This window comes from Asterias amurensis, chromosome 8, assembly GCF_032118995.1.
Source record: "Asterias amurensis chromosome 8, ASM3211899v1".
NCBI classification, from domain to species: domain Eukaryota; kingdom Metazoa; phylum Echinodermata; class Asteroidea; order Forcipulatida; family Asteriidae; genus Asterias; species Asterias amurensis.
This window is the reverse complement of record NC_092655.1, coordinates 15,822,066-15,845,561: the sequence shown is the minus strand read 5'-3', so window position 1 is coordinate 15,845,561 and position 23,496 is coordinate 15,822,066. Positions and strand designations below refer to the sequence as shown.

The 23,496-nt window shown below is 39.1% G+C and overlaps 1 protein-coding gene and 1 non-coding gene across 4 annotated transcripts in view; both read left to right on the top strand.

Moving 5' to 3' along the window:
* LOC139940485 (protein O-GlcNAcase-like) overlaps nt 1-23,496 on the top strand; it is a 31,455-nt gene that overhangs the window by 1,903 nt on the left and 6,056 nt on the right. For 2 of the 3 annotated variants that reach the window (XR_011786455.1, XM_071936766.1), the window contains exons 3-15: nt 2,617-2,747; nt 4,305-4,473; nt 4,958-5,056; nt 7,652-7,780; nt 8,686-8,850; nt 9,724-10,739; nt 12,088-12,262; nt 15,181-15,234; nt 19,357-19,442; nt 20,532-20,633; nt 21,576-21,667; nt 22,202-22,394; nt 22,979-23,138. Coding sequence is in view for 2 of the 3 variants with exons in the window: in XM_071936766.1 (XP_071792867.1) it covers nt 2,617-2,747; nt 4,305-4,473; nt 4,958-5,056; nt 7,652-7,780; nt 8,686-8,850; nt 9,724-10,739; nt 12,088-12,262; nt 15,181-15,234; nt 19,357-19,442; nt 20,532-20,633; nt 21,576-21,667; nt 22,202-22,394; nt 22,979-23,138 (2,571 nt within the window). In the remaining variant the exon portion in view is untranslated. The remainder of the gene's footprint in view (nt 1-2,616; nt 2,748-4,304; nt 4,474-4,957; nt 5,057-7,651; nt 7,781-8,685; nt 8,851-9,723; nt 10,740-12,087; nt 12,263-15,180; nt 15,235-19,356; nt 19,443-20,531; nt 20,634-21,575; nt 21,668-22,201; nt 22,395-22,978; nt 23,139-23,496) is intronic. The other variant, XM_071936767.1, reaches the window with a different exon arrangement.
* Nucleotides 12,406-12,478, top strand: Trnaf-aaa (transfer RNA phenylalanine (anticodon AAA)). Its single transcript has one exon. It is a non-coding gene; the product is annotated as a tRNA-Phe (tRNA).

Sequence of the window (23,496 nt, the reverse complement as noted above, 5' to 3'; positions counted from 1 at the left end):
TACTGGCATTATTATTGAAATGCATTGGGGATAAAGAACAGTGAAGATATTGCATTGTTTGCGAAATCACTGCAACCACATAGGATTTGAGGAGACTCCTGACGATTACTAGAGCAAGCTAGTCGCAGGTTAATTACGTTCCTATAAGCTAAAGTAGTAGTCCCAGCCTAATTCTATACCATCCGCCCAGGTAATAGTTAATAAGCCGGACAGTTCTTCTCAGAACTGAGAAGTCTCCCGAACACCCAAACAATCTACTCCGCAGTAGTAGAATTAAGCAAGACAGTTCTCTAAGAACAAACTCTATCTGGCAAGTAGATACACACATGGTGTTACAGCAAACCAAATACATTGCAACCATCTTTGAGATCTATGAAAATGATTACCCAGACCCATCAAACTTCAATGACATGTTTCTTTGATCATTTGGAACTTAGTTAATAGATCATTGCATATGACGTCACGCTCTCAAAAAGGAGGCAGATCATTGGACCCTCAGCGTACCTGTAGCGTTTCACGTCATGCAAGGGGGATCTATTGGTTTCTTACACAATACAGAATGCGCCTCCGAACAATGCGCGTTATTTTGGGTGTTCAACTCTCTTTTGTGCATGTTTGTATACGATTTTGACACCCAAAATGGCACCCAGGATAGGCTAATGGAGTACGCTGTGCGTATTGCAAGGGGTCTAGGCCCTTCACAACCCTGCGACCTTTTAACCCAGACCATGCCAATCACCCTGGTCTCAAAAAGATCAAGTCGAGGGCACTATCATCGTCAAAACCAGCCTGGAGAGAGATTACAGCTTCCCAACCTAGGATATCCCACCCCGACCAGATCACGATAATTAGCCTTTCTGAGATATAATAATAAATAATTTCAATCAACTCAGCACTGACACTTACTCAGGGCAAAACAGGCCCTGGTTGATTTTGTTTCAGTTACAAGGATATTGCAAATTTTGATTTTGCAACATAATAGCAATGCTAGTGTACATATAAGTGTGGCACTTAAAAGTGTTTGTCTGTTTACTCAATACATGTAGCACTCCCAATATATATTTTTGTCAAACAACAAATAATAATAATGCAGAATAATACTTATAATCTCGCCCTTTGAAATATGACGAATGATAAATGATAAATTGAAAAGATTAAAGCAGGTACAAAAGTAAAGGCTTTGTAACTGAGTTGACAACGTGATAAGAGTCCACCCACGGTCATGTCTCTTTCATGTTATCTCAGATTGAACTGTGCATTATGGAAATTGTAAATTTGAACACAAAGGTCACTTCAACATGTCTGGAATTTCACCTTTGGGAGGACAAGGCCATTTTCATTTGGCAAAGGGCATTTCTATTGGAAATTTTGAACGTCTATGGGAACTTTTTAAAGTGGCACCAATGCCAAGACTAGGGCAACAGAAGCTTTTACCGCAGTGGCTCCCTTTAATTTCTTGGTTATGGGGCACCCTATGAGGAAATTGTAAATTTCTACTGGAGAATTTCAAGGGCACCAAGGCAATGACCAGGGGGCATGGAGTCAAAAGCCTTTGTTGGCTCCATGAAGTATCAGGCCTGGGGTCTCATGCTTCAAAACTGTAGCTCCACCGATACCTTGCAGGAAAATACAAAGCGCTTTGAGCGTCACCAATAGTAGTGCTGGGCGAATAGTGAAATTTGGTATTCGGTTAACCGCTGGCCAACTATCCGAAATTAACCGGATATTTGAATATTTTTTCCCGCCGCTAGAGGGTGCTTTTAAAAAAAAATGAATGAGATCTTATGGGCGGATTGATATTAGTTTTAGACAGTGTCACTCGGTTCATTCATAAAAATAACCGGATCCAATTTAAAGATAGTTTTGCTGTTTCTTTTGATTGTGATTGACTCTACGTGAAGGAAAACTTTCGTAATCTTTGAACCAATTACGTCCTAAATGTCATTGTTTTTACTCTTCATGGAGGTGAGCATAGTTAAATACTTGATTTATGCTGTTTTATGCTGTCTTAATAGAAGTTTCATAAGGATTCAGACAAAACATTCCTATCAGTTGGTTGTAATTACACGACTATCTGGTTTATAAATAGGTATTCGCGCCCTTGCGGATATCCGGTTAAGAAAAAAAAGGCATTCGCGGTTACGGATAGGAAAACCTATTCGCCATTAACTGGATATTCAAATTATACGCCCAGGCCTACGTAGTAACCAAGTGACGGATATGAGCACTATTATATAGGAACCCATAACACATCATTTGAATTCCCAGTTTCTATTAATTTGGGTTTTTCACCCAAACACCGATGTGTGTTAGCACTGTATAGACCCTCTGCAATACGCGCAACGTACTCACATGTGCCTATCCTGGGTGTCACAAAAGACAGTTGACACCCCAAATTACGCGCACTTGTTCCGAGGCGCATTCTGTTTTGTGTAAGAAATCAATAGCTCCCCCTTGCATAACGCGAAATGCTACATGTACGCTGAGGTCACACGCACGTTTTTACGCACAGAGAACAGCTATTGTCCAATGATCTGTCTCCTTTTTGAGAGTGTGACGTCATATGCAATGGGTCTATACTCAGACTTAGTTTCTTTAATTTTTTGCTGCCCACAGAGCATTTAACAGGCCTTATCCGAGCAGCTAAGGAGAACAATGTGGAGTTTGTGTATGCCCTGTCACCTGGTCTCGACATCACCTTCTCTAATGCCAAAGAGGTCACTTGCATGAAAAGGAAGTTGGAGCAGGTAAAAATAACATCATGAAAGATTCTAAAAAAGGAACATTGCAGAATTGGTTTTTGCTAACAAAACAGTTGCTGTCAGTTTAAGCACTTTATGTCATCCACCATTATACATTTATTTCTCATTAAATATGACATTTCATACAGAAATATCTTCATTAGACCGTGTAAGTTTTATGAAAATCTGTGATCTTAGAAAAGATGTTTTCTTACCAATTCTGTAATGTTCCTTTAAAGACACTGGACACTGACTTTTGGTAATTGTCAATAGACCAGTCTTCTCTCTTGGTGTATCTCAACATATGCACAAAAAAACAAACCTGTGAAAATTTGAACTCAATTGGCCGTCGAAGTTGCGAGATAATAATGGAATAAAAAACACCCTTGTCACACGAAGTTGTGTGCTTTCAGATGTTTGATTTCGGGACCTAATTTTGAGGTCTCAAAAACAAATTTGTGGAAAATTACTTGTTTCTCGAAAACTACGTTACTTTAGAGGGAGCCGTTTCTCAAAATGTTTTATACTATCAACAGCTCTCCATTGCTTGTTACCAAGTAAGTTTTTATGCTTACAATTATTTTGATTAAATACCAATAGTGTCCGCTGGTGTCCGCTGCCTTTAAGATGCATTAGACTTCTCAATTGTTGATAATTGGGGATAATAGTTATCAGACCTTTTAGTAAGGTTGATACAGCTCAAGGAATCTCAAAGGTACATCAAAAAATGTAGTGTGATTAAAGGAACACGTTGCCTTGGATTGGACGAGTTGGTCGTTAAAAAGCATTTGCAACCGTTTGTTATGAAACGCATGGTTAGATAGTTAATTCAAAAGTAGAATATAATGATCCACACAAATTTGCCTCGAAATTGCATGGTTTTCCTTTTACTTTGCGAAATAACACAGTTGGCCATTTTTGGGAGTCAAAAATTTGACTCCCATAAATGGCCGACCGTGTTAGTCGACGAGGTAAAAGGAAAACCATGCAATTTCGAGGCATGTTTGTGTAGATCATTGTATTCTACTTTTACAACATCTTTCTAACCATACACAGTTTATATCAAACGGTTACGAACGCTTTTTATTGACCAACTTATCTGATCCAAGGCAACGTGTTCCTTTAACCATGAAATTGCCCATATTCATGTACGCCTATTGCCTTAGTTAAAGGCAGTGGACACTATTGGTAATTGTCAAAGGTGTATCTCAACATATGCATAAAATAACAAAGCTGTGGAAAATTTGAGCTCAATCGGTCATTGAACTTGCGAGATAATAATGAAAGAAAAAACACCCTAGTCACATGAAGTTGTGTGCGTTTAGATGGTTGATTTCGAGACCTCAAGTTCTAAATCTGAGGTCTCGAAATCAAATTCGTGGAAAATTACTTCTTTCTCGAAAACTATGGCACTTCAGAGGGAGCCATTTCTCACAATGTTTTATACCATCAACCTCTCCCCCATCACCAAGAAAGGTTTTATGCTAATAATTATTTTGAGTAATTACCAATAGTGTCCACTGCCTTTAAAGATTAATTTAGGGTGTCTTTTCTCCTTGTTAGGTGAAGCAATTCGGCTGTGAGGCATTCTCGCTTCTCTTTGATGACATCGATACGGATATGTGCTCTGCCGATAAAGAGGTGTTCCAAACCTTCGCTCATGCTCAAGTCTCTGTCACTAACGAAGTGTTTCAACATCTCGGACAACCAAAGTTCTTCTTCTGTCCTACTGGTAATACTATAGGGGTGTTTGTTTCTTTAAAAAGTGCACACAACATTGGTAAAATTGAAAATATAAATGTCCACAGACTTGCACACAAAACACAAGGGTTTTATTATACAATTTTCTTGTGACTCCAATTAAGCTGATAAATGAGGGAGAAAACTTTTGTCACCTTACTTAAAAAATTAATACAACAATTGAGTGAAGCTACATTTACCATGTGTATCAAACGCTGAGAGTATAGTATTGACCCTTGCACGGGAGTCAAACGCGGCGCCTGATGCCATGCTCACCATGTTGGTGGGCAGTTAGGTTTACGTGTATTAACGCTGCGTCGCCTAAAATGCACACTTCACTGGATAACGCAGGGCATGGAGTTTTATATGAAAACGAACAGTGAAATTGCCCACCAGTATGGCCCATTCAAGATTTTTATGATGATGACGTCAGGTGAATTGGGTCAATAATGAGCATTGCATATCCTCCTTTGCAGAGTATTGTGCTACCAGGGCAGACCCATGTGTCTTGAAATCTGATTACCTGAAGACGCTGGGCTCCAAGCTACTTCCAGACATCATGATCATGTGGACAGGTAACAAAGAAATCAAATAATAATAACTAGAATTAAGTGTTTGTAGAAACAAACACAAGGTGTTCAAATATCGTGGGGTCAGTGTTTGAGTCGATGAAACAAGTGTTGTTAATAGCTCGTCAAAATGCAAAGAATTTTGTTTCTCGATGTGTCTTATGGTAAAGCATCAAAAGGGCTGTTGCTCAAACAACTAACAATTAAAGGAACACGTTCCCTTATGAGGTGCCAAGTGTAAACTTATTATTTAACGCAATTATTTACAAATAATTCATTATTTAATATATAATTCATTATTTAACCATTATTTAATCTTTGTTTACAAATAATCAGTTTTCCACAACACAATTATTTATATATAATCGTATGAAATCTTTCACTACATGTATATATAAATTATCCTAGTATACACAATTTCATTATTTATAAGTAATGTAGACGGATATTGGCCTACCGTGTTAGTCGACGAGGTAAAAAGAAAACCACGCAATTTCGAGTGATACTTGTGTGGACCATTATATTCTACTTTTAAAATATCTTTTTAATCATATGCATTTAATAACAAACGGTTACAAACGCTTTTCAAAGACCAACTCGACCGATCCAAGGCAACTTGTTCCTTTTAATGGAGCAGCTAAACAAAAAAAATTTAATGTCAAAAGTTGCACTTATAGTTGCTTGCTAATAAATGACAATAACAAAACATCAACACCGCCTGTTGGAACCCTGGATTAATTAATAACGTTCCAAACATGAATAATTCACCAGTACAAACTAAAGTGCAAATTTAAGCATGTGACCTTCAGTTAAAATCTAGGGACGAAGCCTTGCATCGTGTGGATTGGTTGTTCAGACCCTACGTATTACTGATTGTTTTGGGTTTCCCTCTACCAGGGTTGCGCACCACATCTTAAACTGATATTTATTTACTCCTTTTTCACAAAAGTATCTTCGGGTTTATGGTTCTTTCGACAAAGACGAATAAAGAACAAAAACATGTTGCGTTTCTAATTAAGCGACCATTGTAATAATACTGACAAGCTGTATGGGGACATGTCATCATTGAGTGCTGCTCAAGCATTATATGAAACGGCCGGTGCAGATTTCCAGCGATTTTCAACACACTGAATAACAAAGTGGATGCATATCAGAAAACTGATTCCAAAAAGCTGTTTTAAAAGTATGGGAAACGTTGGGCGCATTTCCGAGCGGATTCCAAAAGCTGTATGATGAGAATGATGGGTACAGATCAAAGCCGTTTTCATGCAGTGGTGCACAATTCAGGCCGTTTCGAGACTCCTTAAGTTTTGAATTCGGTCGGTGTAATTACGCTTGTCGAAATGATCTTTGAACAAGATGTCAGAAAGCGTAAGGAATAAAGAAATAGCTTAGCTCTTGTCCATATTGTTTTTACTGAAACAGCAACTTTTGCACATGCAGGGGAAGTGTCCGACCAAAGAGCTACAAGAAAGAGCAAACATTACGACTTGATGACACATGGTGCAGGAGATAATCTTTGGTTACCTATAAGCATTGAATTCGTGTGACCTGACATCTAATGATGTCATGATGACAAAAATGAACAAAAATTATAATTAGGTCTCCGTTCTACAAACTGGAGTTAATTCAAATTTTATCTTGCACTGCTGTTTGACATAATTATTCCATTTACTGCAAGTACTGATTTGCACTTTTCAGATTGATGATTGCGAAAATAATATTATTAAAATTTTCACCTTAGTTTGAATTTGTGAATTATTCATGTTTGGAGCATTATTGAGGGTTCAAACAGCCGGTGTGGACGTTTTTTTATTGTCATTTATGAGCTGCAACTATATGAGCTCCCCATTTAACTGTTTAATCTGTTTTCATAAATATATATAAGTCATAAACTTATTAGTTGTTTTTTTTATGACTTTTATATTTATGAAAACAGATGTACACAGTTAAATGGGGAGCTAATATTGTTTGTAATTTAAAAAGTTGCACTAATAGTTGGTAGCTCATAAATGACAATACAAAAAGCATCCACATCGGCTGTTGGAACCCTTGATAATGCTCCAAACATGAATAATTCACAAATACAAACTAAGGTAAACATTTTAGAGTGTGAACTTTTAGTGCACCCCAGTTAAAATCTAGGGACGAAGGCTTGAATTGTGTGGATTGATTGTTGAGACCCTACGTGATTGTTTGGGGTTTCCCTCTATAATGTTTGCCTACCACATCTAAAACTGACATTTCTTAACCACTACACGAGTATCTTCAGGTATATTGTTCTTTCGAAAAAGATTTATAAAGAAAAACTTTACATGTAGTGATTGTATATTTACAAACACTAATTGTTCGGTGTACACATCTAATTTTTTGAATCAAAACTTAACCCCTTTAATCCTAACCCAATGTGTTTTATAAAATGGGTGGGATTTGAACCTACAAGGTTTGCACTGCTGGAGCAGATTTCTTACCGCTGCTGAGTACATGACTGCCTAGTAGAGCGTCTTGAGGGACAATAACTTTTTTATTTATTTTTCAAAGAGTAAACTCAATTGATGGGATTTATAAAAATATAATCTTCTTTTGTACTACGCAATACAGGTCCCAAGGTAGTTGCTAAGATAATCACCATAGAATCCATCAAGGAATTATCCGAGGTCATCAAGAGGAAACCGGTCATATGGGATAACATCCACGCCAATGACTACGACCAAAACAGAATATTCTGTGGTAAGTCACATCTGTGCACTCTTGCATTTCACCTAAATACATCGTCACAAAACGCCCAAACATTGCTAATATTGTTCATTTCTGTAATCAAATGTTGTCAGTAAAAACGTCGGCAGAATTTACAGGAAACAGAAAAATTTGTTTTGTGTTTGGAAATTGGGAATTATACGTGGAAAGTTTAATATTCGGACGTGACCTTTACTTTGATATCTTTCAAATGCTTTATTTTACCTATTAAGTTACATTGTTTTTACAGTTTAATGGTGTTCATGCACGTTTTTGTCTGTAAGGCTTTGATTTCTATTTTGCTTATTTTTTCTGGTGTACTTTTCTTCAACTGTGTTTTGTTTAATTTTCGTTCATGAAATTTTTACTGAAAAAAAAGCCCTTATAAATGAATGAACAATTCTAACGTTGTCTCGGCATTTTGTGATGTTTCAGAAATGAATGGTCTCTAAAGGGTTAAAGATCCTGGACACTATTGGTAGTTGTCAAAGACCAGTCTTATCACTTAGTGTATCTCAACATATGCATAAAATAACAAACCTGTGAAAATTTGAGCTCAATCGGTCATCAGAGTTGAGAGATAATTATGAAAGAAAAAACACCCTTGTCACACGGAGTTGTGTGCGTTCAGATGCTTGATTTCGAGACCTCAAATTCTAAACGTGAGGTCTTGAAATCAAATTCGTGGAAAATTACTTTTTTTTCTCGAAAACTACTCCACTTCAGAGGGAGCCGTTTCTCACAATGTTGTAAACCATCATGAGCTCTGCATTTGTGTTACCAAGTAAGGTTTTATGCTAATAATTATTTTGAGTAATTACCAGTAGTGTCCACTGCCTTTAAACAATGTGTAAATAATGTGTTGACAGTTTCTGCTTTACAAATTTGCTGTTGTATAGGTCCGTACAAAGGCAGGTCGTCTGAGCTACATTCCTACGTAAGTGGTATTTTGACCAATCCTAACTGTGAATACGAAGCCAACTACATTGCCTTACACACGCTAGCCCAGTGGTCAAACTGCACACATGGAGATAGCAATGAGGAAAGCAAGGATGAAGTTACAGGTCAGTTGACTTGAAGAAAAAAAGTTATAGTTTAGTTTAGTTTATTTCGGGTGTTATCCCCAAACTTTGATGGCTCTCCATTGGGTTTTGTCCTGCATTGCTGTCCATAGCTCTGCTGTCTCCAGTCCGGTGTCTTTCTTTAAAACATCTAAGGGTCATGTCACACGAGGCAATTTACAGGCAACCAGTTCCAGGCAATTTCCACGAAGAAAAGGCATTCCCATTTGATTGTTAACATTTTTCTGTTGTGAATCGGAAGACAATGTTTTAAAATTGACTCATGTGCTACCAAAGTAGTCGTGTAGCGTACACTGTAGTTGGTTGCCTCCAAGTTGCCTGCAAAGTTGCCTAGTGTGACAAGGCCCTAATACCCGTTTCAGACAGGTGCTCCAGAGTCGCACCAAACCAAGTTCTGAATTAAGTTCATGAAAAGTTTGACATCTGAAACCGTAAGGAGTGACTGGACGCGCTAGAAGTCGAAAGATCGACTGCTGCAGTCGGTCGGAACGATTCGGAGTTTCTTGGTTTCAGGCGTCAATCTTGTCATGAGCCGAACCTAATGGAAAAGTTATGTTAAGTTTGCCTATATAAAAACCAAAATTTAATTAGGTCAACCTTGAGTCGCTCTAATCTATTTGGTCGGCACGACTCTGGAGCGCCTGTCTGAACCGGGTGTTAGTAGGTAAATTTTGGTCTACCACGTTTCCTGCGTGCATGTTTTAGTTCCCAGTAAATGAGTTTTGATGCAGACTCCTTGCTCATTGAGGCCCCACCAACTGAGCTATCCAGCCATATGTTGGCGGTCTCTCTAGTAGTCAATATCTTTGTTCATTTTTCGTTTGATAATTTGTGCTTTGTTTTTGTTTGATGCAGGAAGTCCATCCAGTAATCCTACAGTTTCTGCGGAAATCAAATTGGAAACAGAAGGTGAAACTGAAATCCCACTGTCCAGAAATAATTACCCAAACCATGGTCTGTACAATCCCGACTCGGCTCTCAGAGCGGCCGTTACCGAATGGATGGAAGTCATCCAAACTCACAGACAAAGTTCCAACAATGTGGCAATACCCCAACCGCTGGTCGTCATACCGCCCGCCGCTCCGCCGATACCGAGCATCAACACGTGTATGAGTATCACAACTCCGACCTCATCGACGGGGCCGCAAGTCCCAGCACCGGATGAGGGGCTGATCGCTGAGGAACTCATGAAAAACAAGAATGCATTCGATAAACTTGCCTCCCTGAGTGAGGCCGCTGAGAACTACACGCCGCTTTCCAACCCTGTCAATTCTTTAGTCTCTAATGCATTCGTAGAACCCATGGAGTGCAACGGTGATTTCAAATCATCAAAGGAGACTACCCCGGGACTTGCAGGGGCTGTAGGGTCAGCTACCCTCCCACCAAGTATCGTACCCACAAAAATGAGCTCTAACATCCCAACGACGACGACGTCAACCGTATGTAAAGTCAGCGAGGTAGCCATGCAGATAGATGACATGGTAGAGAAAGGGTCCGGGGAAAACTTAAACAAAATCCCCGCCACGGAGGAAGTAACCGAGGCAGGGTCTGAAATGGCAGACACTGACACCGAGATGCAGAGTGACGGGGCCGACATCGACAGCCAACCCGAGGATGTGAACATTGAGTCGGTCGAGCCGGACTCGGACGTCGCTGATAAGTCCGACGAAGAATGGAACAGTGCCAAAGAGAAGAAGAAAGCCACCCACGAGAAGATTACCGTGGACGACGTGCTGTTGCTGGTCGAACTCTTTTATCTGCCGTACGAGCACGGACGCAAAGCAGTGGAAATGCTTGAGGAGATACACTGGCTTAAGATCAATGCTCATCACGTCTGCGAGGCTAAGAAGAAGTCCAATCCATCTGATACGGTAAGCGCTTTCACTCAAAACCTTTGATTATTTATGTCTTAGAATTTTGCAGGTTGCTGCAGGCCTGAAATTTCATGTTTGAGAGGACGAGGCCATTTTCATTTTGAAGAAGGACACTTCTATTGGAAAATCTTAAAATCTATGGGAAGTTTTTGAAGGGGCACCAAAGCCAAGACCAGGGCAACGGCGGACATGGCCTCCGTAAAATTCTAGGCCTGTTGCTGCAGTTTAAGTTGGTGGGAACAGTATCATTGGTGTTTATAAATGTTACTGGTTTGGTTGGTTGTGTGATTGAAGCTGGTGCTGTTGTTGTTACTTGCCAAAATGATATAAATAGATGACACATTTCACCATAATTAAACGTTAGTTACTTTGAATTGTACAAACAATACACCAACTATATGTGCATTGAAGGTGAACAATTGAATGTTTCCAGATGGGGGCAATTGCCTTTCTAGTTGCCCTGGTCATTGCCCTGGTGCCCTTGAGAATTTCCAAGAACAAATTAACAATTTCTTAATGAGAAAAAGCCTTCAATTACAAGACTGAACGGCCTCGCCAAGGTGAGGGCTATACCTAAACTGATTTGGGCTATCTACTCAAATCAACTGTCACCAGGGGCACGTTCACACCTACTGCTGGGGGCTGAAAAAGGGTAACCCCTTTCACAGTCCGTAAGGATGTAGGTATGGGTATCGTCCACTAAGAGTCTGGCTGGTAGAGCAGAATGCACAACCATCCCAACGTTTCCAAGGCAATTATGGTTAAGTGTCTTGCTCAAAGGCACAAGTGTCATGACCGGGATTCGGACCCACCCTCTGTTGTGAACAAGACCAGGGGCAGACTTCACAAAGAGCTAAAATTTATCTTAACTGCAATTCAATCGTAGTTACTAAGTAAAGTGTGATGTCACAATACAAATCACTATGGTAAAACTGACAACTTGTCTTGCGATGGATTTGATTGCCTTGTGAAATCAGTCCCTGCGCTTGGGTCCGGTGATCTTGACCGCTCCGCCACGAAAAAATCTTGTTACATAATAATACAAAGCATTTCTTAGGTGTTAGGCGCTCTGACAAAGGGAGGGCAACACAGGAACAAAAACAAAAACGGACCAACGACAGGCCAATAGATAAACAAAAAGAGGAGCAAATTAGGATGGTTCTGGAAACAAAAATGTCTTGAGGAGGCATTAAACACAGCCAACGACGCAGCTTCTCTCAGACTTGTTGGTAGCCTGGTCAAGTCTGATGAGGAGCGGAGTCGATGGCTGTAACGTAACAACATTAACACAGTATCAGGCCTGTGCTTCCATATTCATCCCCTTTCTTTCTCTCACAATCATCAGGCGATGGAGTGGGCAGACCGCGCTGCACGCTTCATAGATTTCAGTCGTCAGGTTCATCATATGACGTTGCGGCTACTCAACATCCCCAACCGCTCGCTGCTGTATGAGTTTTACCCCTACGTATGGGACATGGAGGGGGTGATCTCCATGCTAGCGTCATTCGTTAAGTGGCTTGGTAAGTGATCAAAGCTGCTGCGGCACTTTTTTTTTTTCCTTTTTTTTTCTTTTTTCTTTTTTTTCCATTTTTTTTTCTTAGTAAATCAAAATCAAGTACCCGCTTCCAAAACATAGGACTCGAACTGCCTCTAGCTACCGGCAAGCTCGATAGTCTAGTTGGTAAGACACTGCTCTAAAATTGCAAGGGTCGTGGGTTCGAATCCCACTCGAGTAATATGCCTGTGATATTTTTTAACAGGACTCGGGAAAGTACTGAGTATACAGTGCTAACACACATCAGTGTATGGGTAATAACCGAAATTGATAAAATCAAGTAAGGAAAAAGGTCTACAGACTGCACTCAGAACTAGCAGGAGTTCGTTCGAGAAAATTTAGTAGACATATCTTACCATAAAGAGGGTTTGAATTACCAGTTGAACCGGGTAAGTCTTGTGCGTATTCAAATATTGGGCACCATTAAAGTGCAAAAGCATGGTCCCTACATGTATGTGGGACCAAAGTGGGCCCATAAGGCTTGAATATGCGCGAGACTTGCCCCGTCTATTGACAACTCAACCTAAGATGAGTCTTAGTGCTTTGTGACACTGAGCCCTAGTCTCTAAAAGCAATGACCAGGAATGTATCTCGGTAAAAAATACGTGCATTATATGGACTTTGGCCTATCGTGTCTGTATTAGCACTTAAAAGCGTGATCCCAAATCATCTAAGCCCCCCTCGGATTCCCATTTATACATCTGGGGTAGGAGAATAAGTAAGGGTTTTTAGGTTTCTAATTGGACTTTTAGCGGCCCATGTAAGTCTTCCGCGACCTCTTTTGGTCTGTTAGATTGACATCACGGTCGCGATAAGTTGACAGGGAGGTCAGTTTACTATGCATTCTTATTGGATACTTAAACCCAAAAAGTCCAATGGGAACACGGCTTAAAACCATTATACACTTTCGGAACAGAAAAAAAAAAAAAAGTTCACAGATTTACAAATAACTTACAGGGTTTACAGAAGGTAATGGTGAAAGACTTCCCTCTTGAAATATTATTCCATGAAATGCTTTACTTTTTGAGAAAAAATTAAAACAACTATAAATTCTCGATATCGAGAATTACGGATTTATTTTTAAAAACACATGTCATGACATGGCGAAATGTGCGGAAACAAGGGTGGGTTTTCCCGTTATTTTCCGCCGACTCAGATGACGGATTGAGCCTAAATTTTCACAGGTTTGTTATTTTATATTAGTTGTGATACACGAAGTGTGGGCCTTTAGACAATACTGTTTACCGAAAGTGTCCAATGGCTTTAAGTGTGTTTACCCATTCGGACAAAGTTTATAATGATGCCCTATTTACTCTACAAATTACTCCTGCATTGCCACGGACAAGTATTTGAGGCGGGTTTAGTTTTGTTTTTGAAGTTACCACAAATTGTGATGCGATCAAGCTCAACGAGACGTTTGTGGCACAAAATATTACGGAGAAACAAGCCAAAACAGGCCAATAGGGGTGAAATCTTCACACTCAAAACTAAAATTAAATAGTAAAGTACTTCTTCTTTAGTATTGGCAACTTCCTTCCTGATAAATAACATAAAAAAGGATGAAATTAGCATTGATAACAAATGCTCAGGTGTATGTTCAGTAAACAACTCCACTTTTTTCTCAGGTCCATTCTTTCTCATCTCTTGGGATTTCGGGTACTTTTTGTAGGACATAAAACAGAATATCCACAGATTTACATCAAACTCACACATTTTGAAGATAATAGGGTGTCGTGGCCGAGCGTATAAGAGCACCGAACTCAAGCTCTGGTGCTTCTGTTCAGCAGAGTGTGAGTTTGAATCCCGGTCGTGACACTTGTGTCCTTGAGCAAGACACTTAACTATAATTGCTTCTCTTCACCCACGGGTGAATATGTACCTGTGAGGGCAGAGAGGGTTCTTGTGATTGATTGAGCCGAGTAGCTCATATTAATGTTGCACAGGCTGTGTACTCCCCACCAGGGAGCTGAGATGGTTTAAGGAGTGAATTAAGGCCCAGTGACCAGGGGTAATAATGTGAAGCGCTTTGAGACGCCTTCCAGGTGTGAAAAGTGCTATATAAAAACAGGTTATTATTATTATGATTATTATAATGGTAGAAAGCTTCCCTTAAAATATTACTTGCGGAGGTGCTGTAATTTCTGAGAAATTAGTAAAAACAAGTCATGAAAATATTTTTTGTCTCAGTGAGACAACAATTTTGTTAGCATGTAAAACTTATTTTCGTGACATTGGTTTACTCATTTCTCAAAAAGTACAGTGCCTCAGCAAGTAATTTTTTAATGTAAGCTTTCTTCTATCATTATCTTCAAACGGTGTAAGTTTTATGTAAATCTGTGGACATTGTGTTTCGTGTTACCAAATCCTTTAAACAACTTTTGAACCAAAGGTGGCATCAAAATGGGGTTTTAACCAAATTTAAACAAAGATTATGGTCTTTTCAAATGTTTATTTTTATCTAGGTAGACAAACAACTAATTTTGCTTGATGGCATCACAATTGGTATATAGATGGATTGTATTAAGCATCATCGCCTGCCATGCTCTATGATAAACAATGGAAAAAGTGTACGCGCTGTGCACAACTCTCAGCCAATGATAACCTTGCCAAATGCACATTTCATCAAATATGGCGGTCGATGACGCTTAGTGCAATCCATTTATATGGAAATGTGTGTCTCTGCACGTACTAAATTCACTGCAACCAAGTTTCCAGAGTACGTCAACTGCTATTTTTAATTGCCTTTCACGCTGCGGCAGTAGAAAGCTTTGCGTGACGGCACTCCCAGATTGCTGCCTCCTGGATTTTCTCTCTACATTTCCTGTTGGAATGAAAAAAACTCATTAACAAGTCTTGTTTCCGATTTTGTTCTTTTGCTTTTAGGATATGGGAAAGTTTCTCGCTTTGGCTGTTCTCTACTGGATGTCCAGGCATCATGTACGATCACAGATATATCTTTGTAGCAAATAACTGGCCTTCAAATGGCAACACCTGACTAAAACTGTTTGAGAGAGTTTCTTTGAATAAACGGTATTCAGTTGTAAACACTGTGAATCTGGAATATTTTTTGCCAGTAAAAGTTCACAACTTAATCCTGTTTCCACGTTTTGCCATTTGAAGACCATGCTGTGTACTGTAAAATATGAAAGCCGCCAACAAGTGTTCAATCTTCGGTTTAAGATGCAAGAACGGTCTTCTAAATTTTGAGAACAAAATTTGTCTTTCACTGGCATGAATGGAACATTTTTCTGATCACGTTTCTGACATGGTTTTTTCCATAGAAATTGTGTTGAGTGACTTTCATATTCTACAGTATGCAAATTTAACTATTGACCCTATTATTTAATTGGAACTGGAAACTCGTTTCGGCGTTTGGTGGCTACAACAAGCAGACACGCAAGTTGAACTAATACCATCCGATTCGTTGTTGTACTTTTTGTTGATTATTTTAAAACTCATTTTTGTTTATCCAGAAGCAGAGAGTTCCTTTACAAAAAGCCAAAAAAGGGACTAAAGTCCGGTTCAATCCTGCAAATGCGCATGCGATACGCATTTTGGCTTCACAAGCAGTTGACTTGTGGTCGACTCCTGCGAAACATTCACTGTGAAAACAGCCCTGTGACGTCACAATTTGTATCGCATTCGCAATCGCAGGAAGTATGAACCAGGCTTTGTTCCTGTCTTCCTTCACCCTCAAAACCATGTCCCTTCCAAATGGCTCTCAAAACTTCCTGATGATGTTGTTGTTGTTTTTGTTTACGAGTGCATGATTTTTTTTTCTCGATCGGAGTCGTCTCAAAAGTTTGACTGTGGAGGATTGAAAAACGGGCGGAGTTTGGCTACACTGTGGAAATGGGATCAAGTGTGAAGGGCAGCTTCGTCGTTGCCCTCGTGTATATATAAAACACAGTCAGGTTATGAAGATCATTACAATGTGGATTGTGGAGAAAATGACTGTGGTGGTCCAGAAGGCAAAACATGCAAACTTAAAGAGCGCTGTCAAAATAAAAAATAAACAAATAAAGTTAATGACCTTAAGTTTTGAACCTAGCAGAGTCTTCCTTGAAGGCTAAAATTAAAAATGCTGAATCAATTAACAGCTCCAAAATTAAAGTTAAAAGTTGCAAGCGTTGCGACAGTTTTACATAGTGAGCGATTTATAAGTTTTGACATATATAAATTTTCCATTGTTATATTTTTAATGGACATCATATTAATTGAATTGAATTGAATTGAATTGAATTGAAAGATCCTAGATCTGATTTTCAACTAAATGATTTTAAAATTTAAAGACCTGTGAAGTTTGAGTTGTCCTCTGGTCGTGCCCATCATTTTGCTCCTTGGTGACATAATCTGACTGTGGCAAACCCCCCAAAGTTTTAATCTTTGACATTTCTTTCCTGCAGGGACAAAGGACCATCCGCTGCAATAGAACTTAACCTCCTTTGTATAACTTTCTCTTATAATTTTGTGACCACACTTGACCAAATATGGCACTAAATAAAGAGTATAATGAGTTGTTTCAGTAGGTTGTTGAGCTTGATGCCCATAAGAAAAGTTTGACCGAAAAACGTATGCAATCTTGTGCTTCTCAGTCACTTTTGATATCCAGAATGTTGGTGGAAACTGCAAAAAAATCACCAACCATTTGATCGTTACCAAACAAAAACCACTCAGATCTCACATAATTACTCAGATTTGAAGGGCATATGCTGAGTTCACACTCGCAATGTTCCTTCAAAATTGGGCAATTTTGCTGAGATTATAAAACCTGGACTTTTTTGTGTGTGTAAAACATACAGTATTCATTGTGGGTTGGGGCATTCCGCTGTGATAAAATCCTCACAGCTGAATCATTGGATTTGATCAAAAAGACAAATCGTGTCAAACAATGTGTGGACGTCAAGTCACATCACCTGTTCGTTTAAGAGGTTTTTACAGCACCTATCGTCTTCAACAGTCAAATGTACTCTGAAGGGGTGTTGCTGTTCACTCAGCAGCAACTTTGACGGATACATTGATAAACCTCTTAAAGGATCAAGAAACAACTCATTCTTCCTTGATTTTTCAGATTAGTAAAAAACAAAAGTACACCCGGCCGACTTGAATGATTTTACCTCCAGAGAAAGTCAAGAAAGCCAAGAATGTTTTATGATGATATGTCCAAGCAATTGCTCTTGCAAATCTGACAGAAGCTACATGTATGTGCAAAGACAAGAATATTTGCGGAGTCATTTCTTCTGAGTGCTTAACAAATCTTTAAAGAGAATGTAATTTTCTTGATTTGTTTGTGTGTGATTGTTTGTTTTCAAAGTGGCACTGGTAACAGATGTTGTAAAGCATCTGGCAAATTCCATGTTTGAAACTCAAGAACACAAAATGATTATTACTAGAAAAAAAGTTTAAAAACTCATCCATCGATCAGTGATTAATGAACCTCAAATATTCTTGTCAGTGCCTAGCCTTGCTGCAAGCTATTGCAAATCACCCGATTCCATTCGCCACAGTGTAGCACTACAGATACTCCAAGACCAACCTTGCCTGTACCTCCAGCCATTACTCCAATAGCGAGCTTTTGAGATGACCTGTTTTTAGGGCTCGGATTTGAGGGAGGGAAATTTGTCGCTTAAAACTTTTACCGGACCAGAGAGTATGTTGCAAGACCATAATCGAAATGAGAAAAAGACATAGTTTCACTTTTGAGCTTTTTTTGAACAAGCACTGACAACTAATTCTCAACAGAATTTTTTGTTTTTGTATTTATCACTTAGTCTTTAAATGAAAAATGCAGTGAGATGTTTATTATTTGTGAGATGTTTATTATTAAAAAAAAACAGGACCGCGGACTTGTATGGTTCTAAGTTTACTGGTCCGTCGCTAAAATCACTGGCCTCGAGCTAGGAGTAGTGTTAATTTCGAGCCCTATCTTTGTAGCCAGTGGATCCTGCCCTTTTTAGTAGAAACCTCAATGAAAGCCGATTTGCTCTCATGAAACTTTCGGCGCTTACATCTTTTGTTTCAGAGTTGAGATCCAGTATACTTACCAAGTAGTGTTTAGACTCTAAATTAGTCTGGTAACTGATATTATTGCCTCCTTGTGATATGACAGAGGTTCAGGGAACCCTGACTTGACCTAATTGGTAAAACAGCATGTTAGGAGTCGGTAGAATTTTAGTGATTTGTTTTAGCAGTGGTTTCCTTTTTTCAGTTGAATGTTTTATTCATGGAATATGCAACTAAATTTGTCTGTGTAGGTATAATGAATACCACATCAGTATTGAGAAGGAATCGGTTTTTAATTTTATTTTCACAAATGTTCTGATTACCATGCTCCCTGTGTACAAATCAGAAGAGTTTAGCCCCCCTCGGGCCGACCTTGCGATGACACAAACAAAAACAGCCTCTTGAATTAGTTTTTGGAACGATAGTGCTTTTCACCAATGACTTATTGGCTATTGTAACTGCCAGGCAGTTTTTCCTTGCTATGAAGGGCACCTTTCCGTTACCTCAGTGAAGTGTCAGGCCTGAAGAACCAATAATTGTTCACTAGTGTTCCAGTTTAAAATGTTGACAACCAATGTGTTCACATATATTGCAAATATCAAAATACACTTTGTGATTTCTCAGTAATTTTAAAAGTGAGCACTGCTCAACGATGCTGTAACAAAACTTTATGAATATTTACAATTTAAAAAAAAAAAAAATTCTTTGTACAAGTTGTTTTGGAGGGTGTTCAAAGCAAATTAACAACACCAATAACAAACCACCAGCAATACAATTTATCTTTAAGTACACACTAATCCTCCACTCAGATTTGCAGAGTGGAGTGGTGATAAAAACCTATATTGCACGGCTAATATCACTACCTGCGTCTTGTGTGTTCTATGGTCACACGCCAAGTTTGCTTGAAGATAAATACGTTATTCCACTCGCGCTTGTGTGATAACTTATATACTGATGCTCTCCAAACATTTGTGTTTAGTGTTTTACAGTTAATACAATTAGTCTATTTTCAGATTTGCTAATGTTGTTCTCCTTGTTGTGTCGATGACTATTCAGGTGGTTCCAGAAATTACAAGGAGGCGTTTATGAGTGGTGATCTTGAACCGTGGGTCTTTCGTGGAGGGTTGACGGCTGAGTTTCAGGTATGAAGAATCAATGTTGGGGGGCCCTTCATAACATTTGCAATAGCGGGGCTGATACTTCACGAAGGCAACGAAGGCGATTGCCTCCATGCCCCCTGGTAATTGTCTTGGTGCCCTTGTAATGCTCTTTACATAGTAGTTAATTTCCTGAGTTGTTAACTGCCAATTCTTTTAAGAACCGACACAACTCAAAAGAGATTTACACATGGTGCTACTGCAGACCTCACCTAATTAAATGCCCACCATGCAAAGTTTCAAGTTCTACATCATGGCGTCTTTCGAACATAGTTCTTTGGTCTAGAAAATTTGTGGTTTTCCCCTATAGGCTCCTAAAATAACACCAAGTACACAATGCTAACTTTTATATTTTACCCATACACCAAAGCACTTTGATGATCAAATTCACCAGACGTTATCGTCACAAAATTCAATTGTGAAAAATCACAACTATTCTTCGAAATTTATCAAAGACCAGTGTTTTAACTTGGTGTACATGTACATGTACACCAACAAATGCTTAAAATCTGTGAAAATTTGGACTAAGTTGGTCATCAAAGTTGCAAGAAAATAACAAAAGGTTGTTATAATAAATAAACTAAATGAGCACATGAAGCATAATTGCAATTTGCAAGAGCCAATTCTATTCATCTGCAAATACTGTCACTTTTACTGGCATGTACATGTATTTTAAGTGCCTCAATAAGAAGACAAACCCAATATTTACATAAAATACAAGATTCCTGACAAAACAACAGTATTTTTCTTAAAAGGTGCACACCAACTTTGAGGAAATGTTTAATGGGCTCAATTTCATAAAGCTGTTTAATAGAAACTGCTGCTTAACATAATTCTTTTTTGCATAGCAAAAAAATGAGAAGGGCACCAGTCACAAAAATATAACCTGTATGGTATGTTGGCTGGTAACCTGTTCTTGCTAAGCAAGATTTTGTGCCTTCAGGCTTTATGAAAATTGGCCCTGGTTAGTTGGACTGGGGACGCCGACGGTGTGTTTATGGAAGAATAGAGGATTGGAATTAATTTACTCTTCCGAGAAATAACAATAATAATGATGTACTTTCCGTTAAACAGAGAATGCTGCCGTTAAACGGAGCTGCAGACTTGTTTGCCAAGAAACCATTCCATGTCAGCAGTAAAGTCTACACTATTAGACCACTCCTACCGGTTGATCAAGTAAGTCCATTTGACCGATTAAATGGTTTGGTACCATTTATAGATCAATTATAGAATCCCACATCACGGACATGAATATATATGTAGTATAACTTAACTGTAAAAGATTTAGCTTCATTAGTCCTCACGTTTTTCGGACGATAAGTGATAATCACAGAGCAATTTCTTTTGGAGAGTCCCGTAAATCTGTTGTACATGCTTAAGCTAAACTACATGTAATTTTCATCTCACTGAGAACAAAATTATTTTTCTGAAATTGTTTAAAACATCTTTCTTACCATATACATTTTATAAGAAATATTCATAAACAACTTAGACAGTTTATCCATTCTGAACGACTGATATAACACCAGTTAAAAGTGTTTAAACAAGGGCATGACTCGCGAGCTTGCACCTGTGCTTCTAAGACAGTTTATTCATTCCTACTGGTTGAGAGCAACGGCTTGAACACCTTGGCCACATCACGCCACGCGATGCGCGCGTCGCGCATGTCAATCTCCTTATAAGGAGTTTTCACTAGAGGGCCTTACCATTTCATAGCTGGAGGGTTGTTTTGTTGAAAGAAATCATTGAACAATTATAATTTTTGTGGTTTTTTTTACTAATGGACCAAAAAGTTTTGATGTTTTTTGACCGAAAAGGTATTTATGAATGGGAACAACAATGTGCTAGTCCGGTATTAAACACTCTGTTTAAAACCGGTTGCAGTCTGGATGCTGAAAATTACTGTCGCCTCCGGCTCTGGTAATTATCACATCAAGACTGCAACCGGTTTTAAACAGAGTGTTTAATACCGGACTAGCACCTATTTGTTCCCTTAGTTACAAACGCTTTTCTTAGACCAACTCACCCGATCTTTTTGCTTGTCTAAGAATCCTTGCCTTCGAAACCAGAATTGATATGTAAACATTATTTGAAATTTTTGATTGGGTTTTTGTTTAGGATGCAGTGTATCGAGTTTGCCAGCTTACATGTAATGATCGAGATGACGGGGGAGAGTTCTACAGCAAACATCCACAACTCATCGGTGACAAGTATGCTTTATTTAACTTTTTCCATAAGTCTTAGGGCCATGTCACACGAGGCAACTTTTATCTTGCACTACATTTTTTGGTTTTTTTAACTGGAAATAAAGTGAAGTGTTGTGTATTTCTGACTTACACCCTTTGGGCAATATAATTAATCATGGCTTTCAAAAAAATAAACACATAACAATTTATTATCTACTTATGTAAAATGTAAAAGGCAGTCAATCAAAAACTTAAAACCCAACTATCTCAAAATGGTCTAATTTTGAGATACGCCATTTGACCAAAACAGGGTCGCATGCTTGAACTTAGCTACCCCGCTGTTTGTAGCTCACAACTGCACTGTACATTTTGTCCTGCACCATGCAAGCACACAGCACATACTGCACACAGTACATAGTACGCCATTGGCGGTCTGTACTTACATGTATCAAGGAAGAAGAAGAACAACTTCCCAGGTAGATCCACCAATTTTACACAATGAACTCAGACTTCTTCACCTCCCCCCCCCCTCCCCTTTTCACCCTGTTCATTCTACAGACTTGTTGGTCACTTCCTGACGTTCAGCAATGAGTACTGTTTTGTCCTGTGCGATGGGGAGGACATCGTAGGTTACGCCCTCGCAGCTTGGAACGCTAAGACATTCTACAAACAAGTGGAGATAGCGTGGAAGGAAGAAATGAAGAATAAATATCCCAAGCCGGCCAAATCAAAGAACGCCACGACAGCCGAGGTTTGTTCACACAATCCGTGGTTATATGCAACTGTTGAGCTGATCAGCTTATTTCTTTTTATTTAGTGCAGGCCTTGATAAAACCCACAGCACCCACAAAAGTTGCCACGGTACCCTGTGCTTTTGCCACGGTGCCCGTTGCAAAGTTTTTTTATCTAGTGCTATTGTTCTGGCTAAACCGCTTGCCTTTGTTTTCATGGTGGATGGAAATTAGCAAAGGTTACTCCAATCCTTCCTTTTGTATAGCAACCTTATGCAGATATTCGGCCAAACTTCATAAGCGCAGGATTCGGTGGTAAGCAGAGCCATGAAATTGGGCCCAGCTCAGGATACCCTGATGGATTGCTCTGTACAATGTTCATAGATCATAGTGCTGAACTTTTAGCTGTCATTTTGTCGAGCAGAGTATACTGGTCGAAATGTCGGGACCACACCGGCTCTTCTCAGAGCCAACACTCCCACACTAGAGATTGACACATGGTTGTACCCGCAAGTTTAATATTTATTTATAGTTTCTTCCTGTCATTTTGTTGATAGTATCCAAAATTGATTGATCTTTCCTCTTTTTTTTTCCTGGTGTGCAGAAGACAATTCTTACTTTCCATGAAGATCGAAGTCCACTAGTTGATGCTCTCTTCAGCCAATATCCTTCTCATCTGCGTATGGATGTACTCCCATGTGTGGAGGATACTGGTGTGGTCAAGAACATTCTGGCATGTGTCTTGTCAGCTTTGAAGACGAGTGGTAAGTCAAATACTCTTATCTAGATATAAAGGCTCAGGGGTCGATTTCTCCAAATGCAAGGTTTAATCCTATCTCTTAGGATGGGTTCAATGCGACCTAACATCTATGGCTACGGAACTTAACTTGTCCTTAGTCCTAAGATTAATCCTAAGTTAGGAAGAGTTTGGTGAAGTCGACGACTGGACTCCCTTGGTAATTTTCAAAAACCAGTTTTCTCACTTGGTGTATCCCAACATATGCATAAAATAACAAGCCTGTGAAAATTTGGACTCAACTGGACATTGAAGTTACAAGAGAATATTGTGAAAGAAAAAACACCTTTCTTGCACATAAACTTGTTTTCAGATGCCTAAAAAAG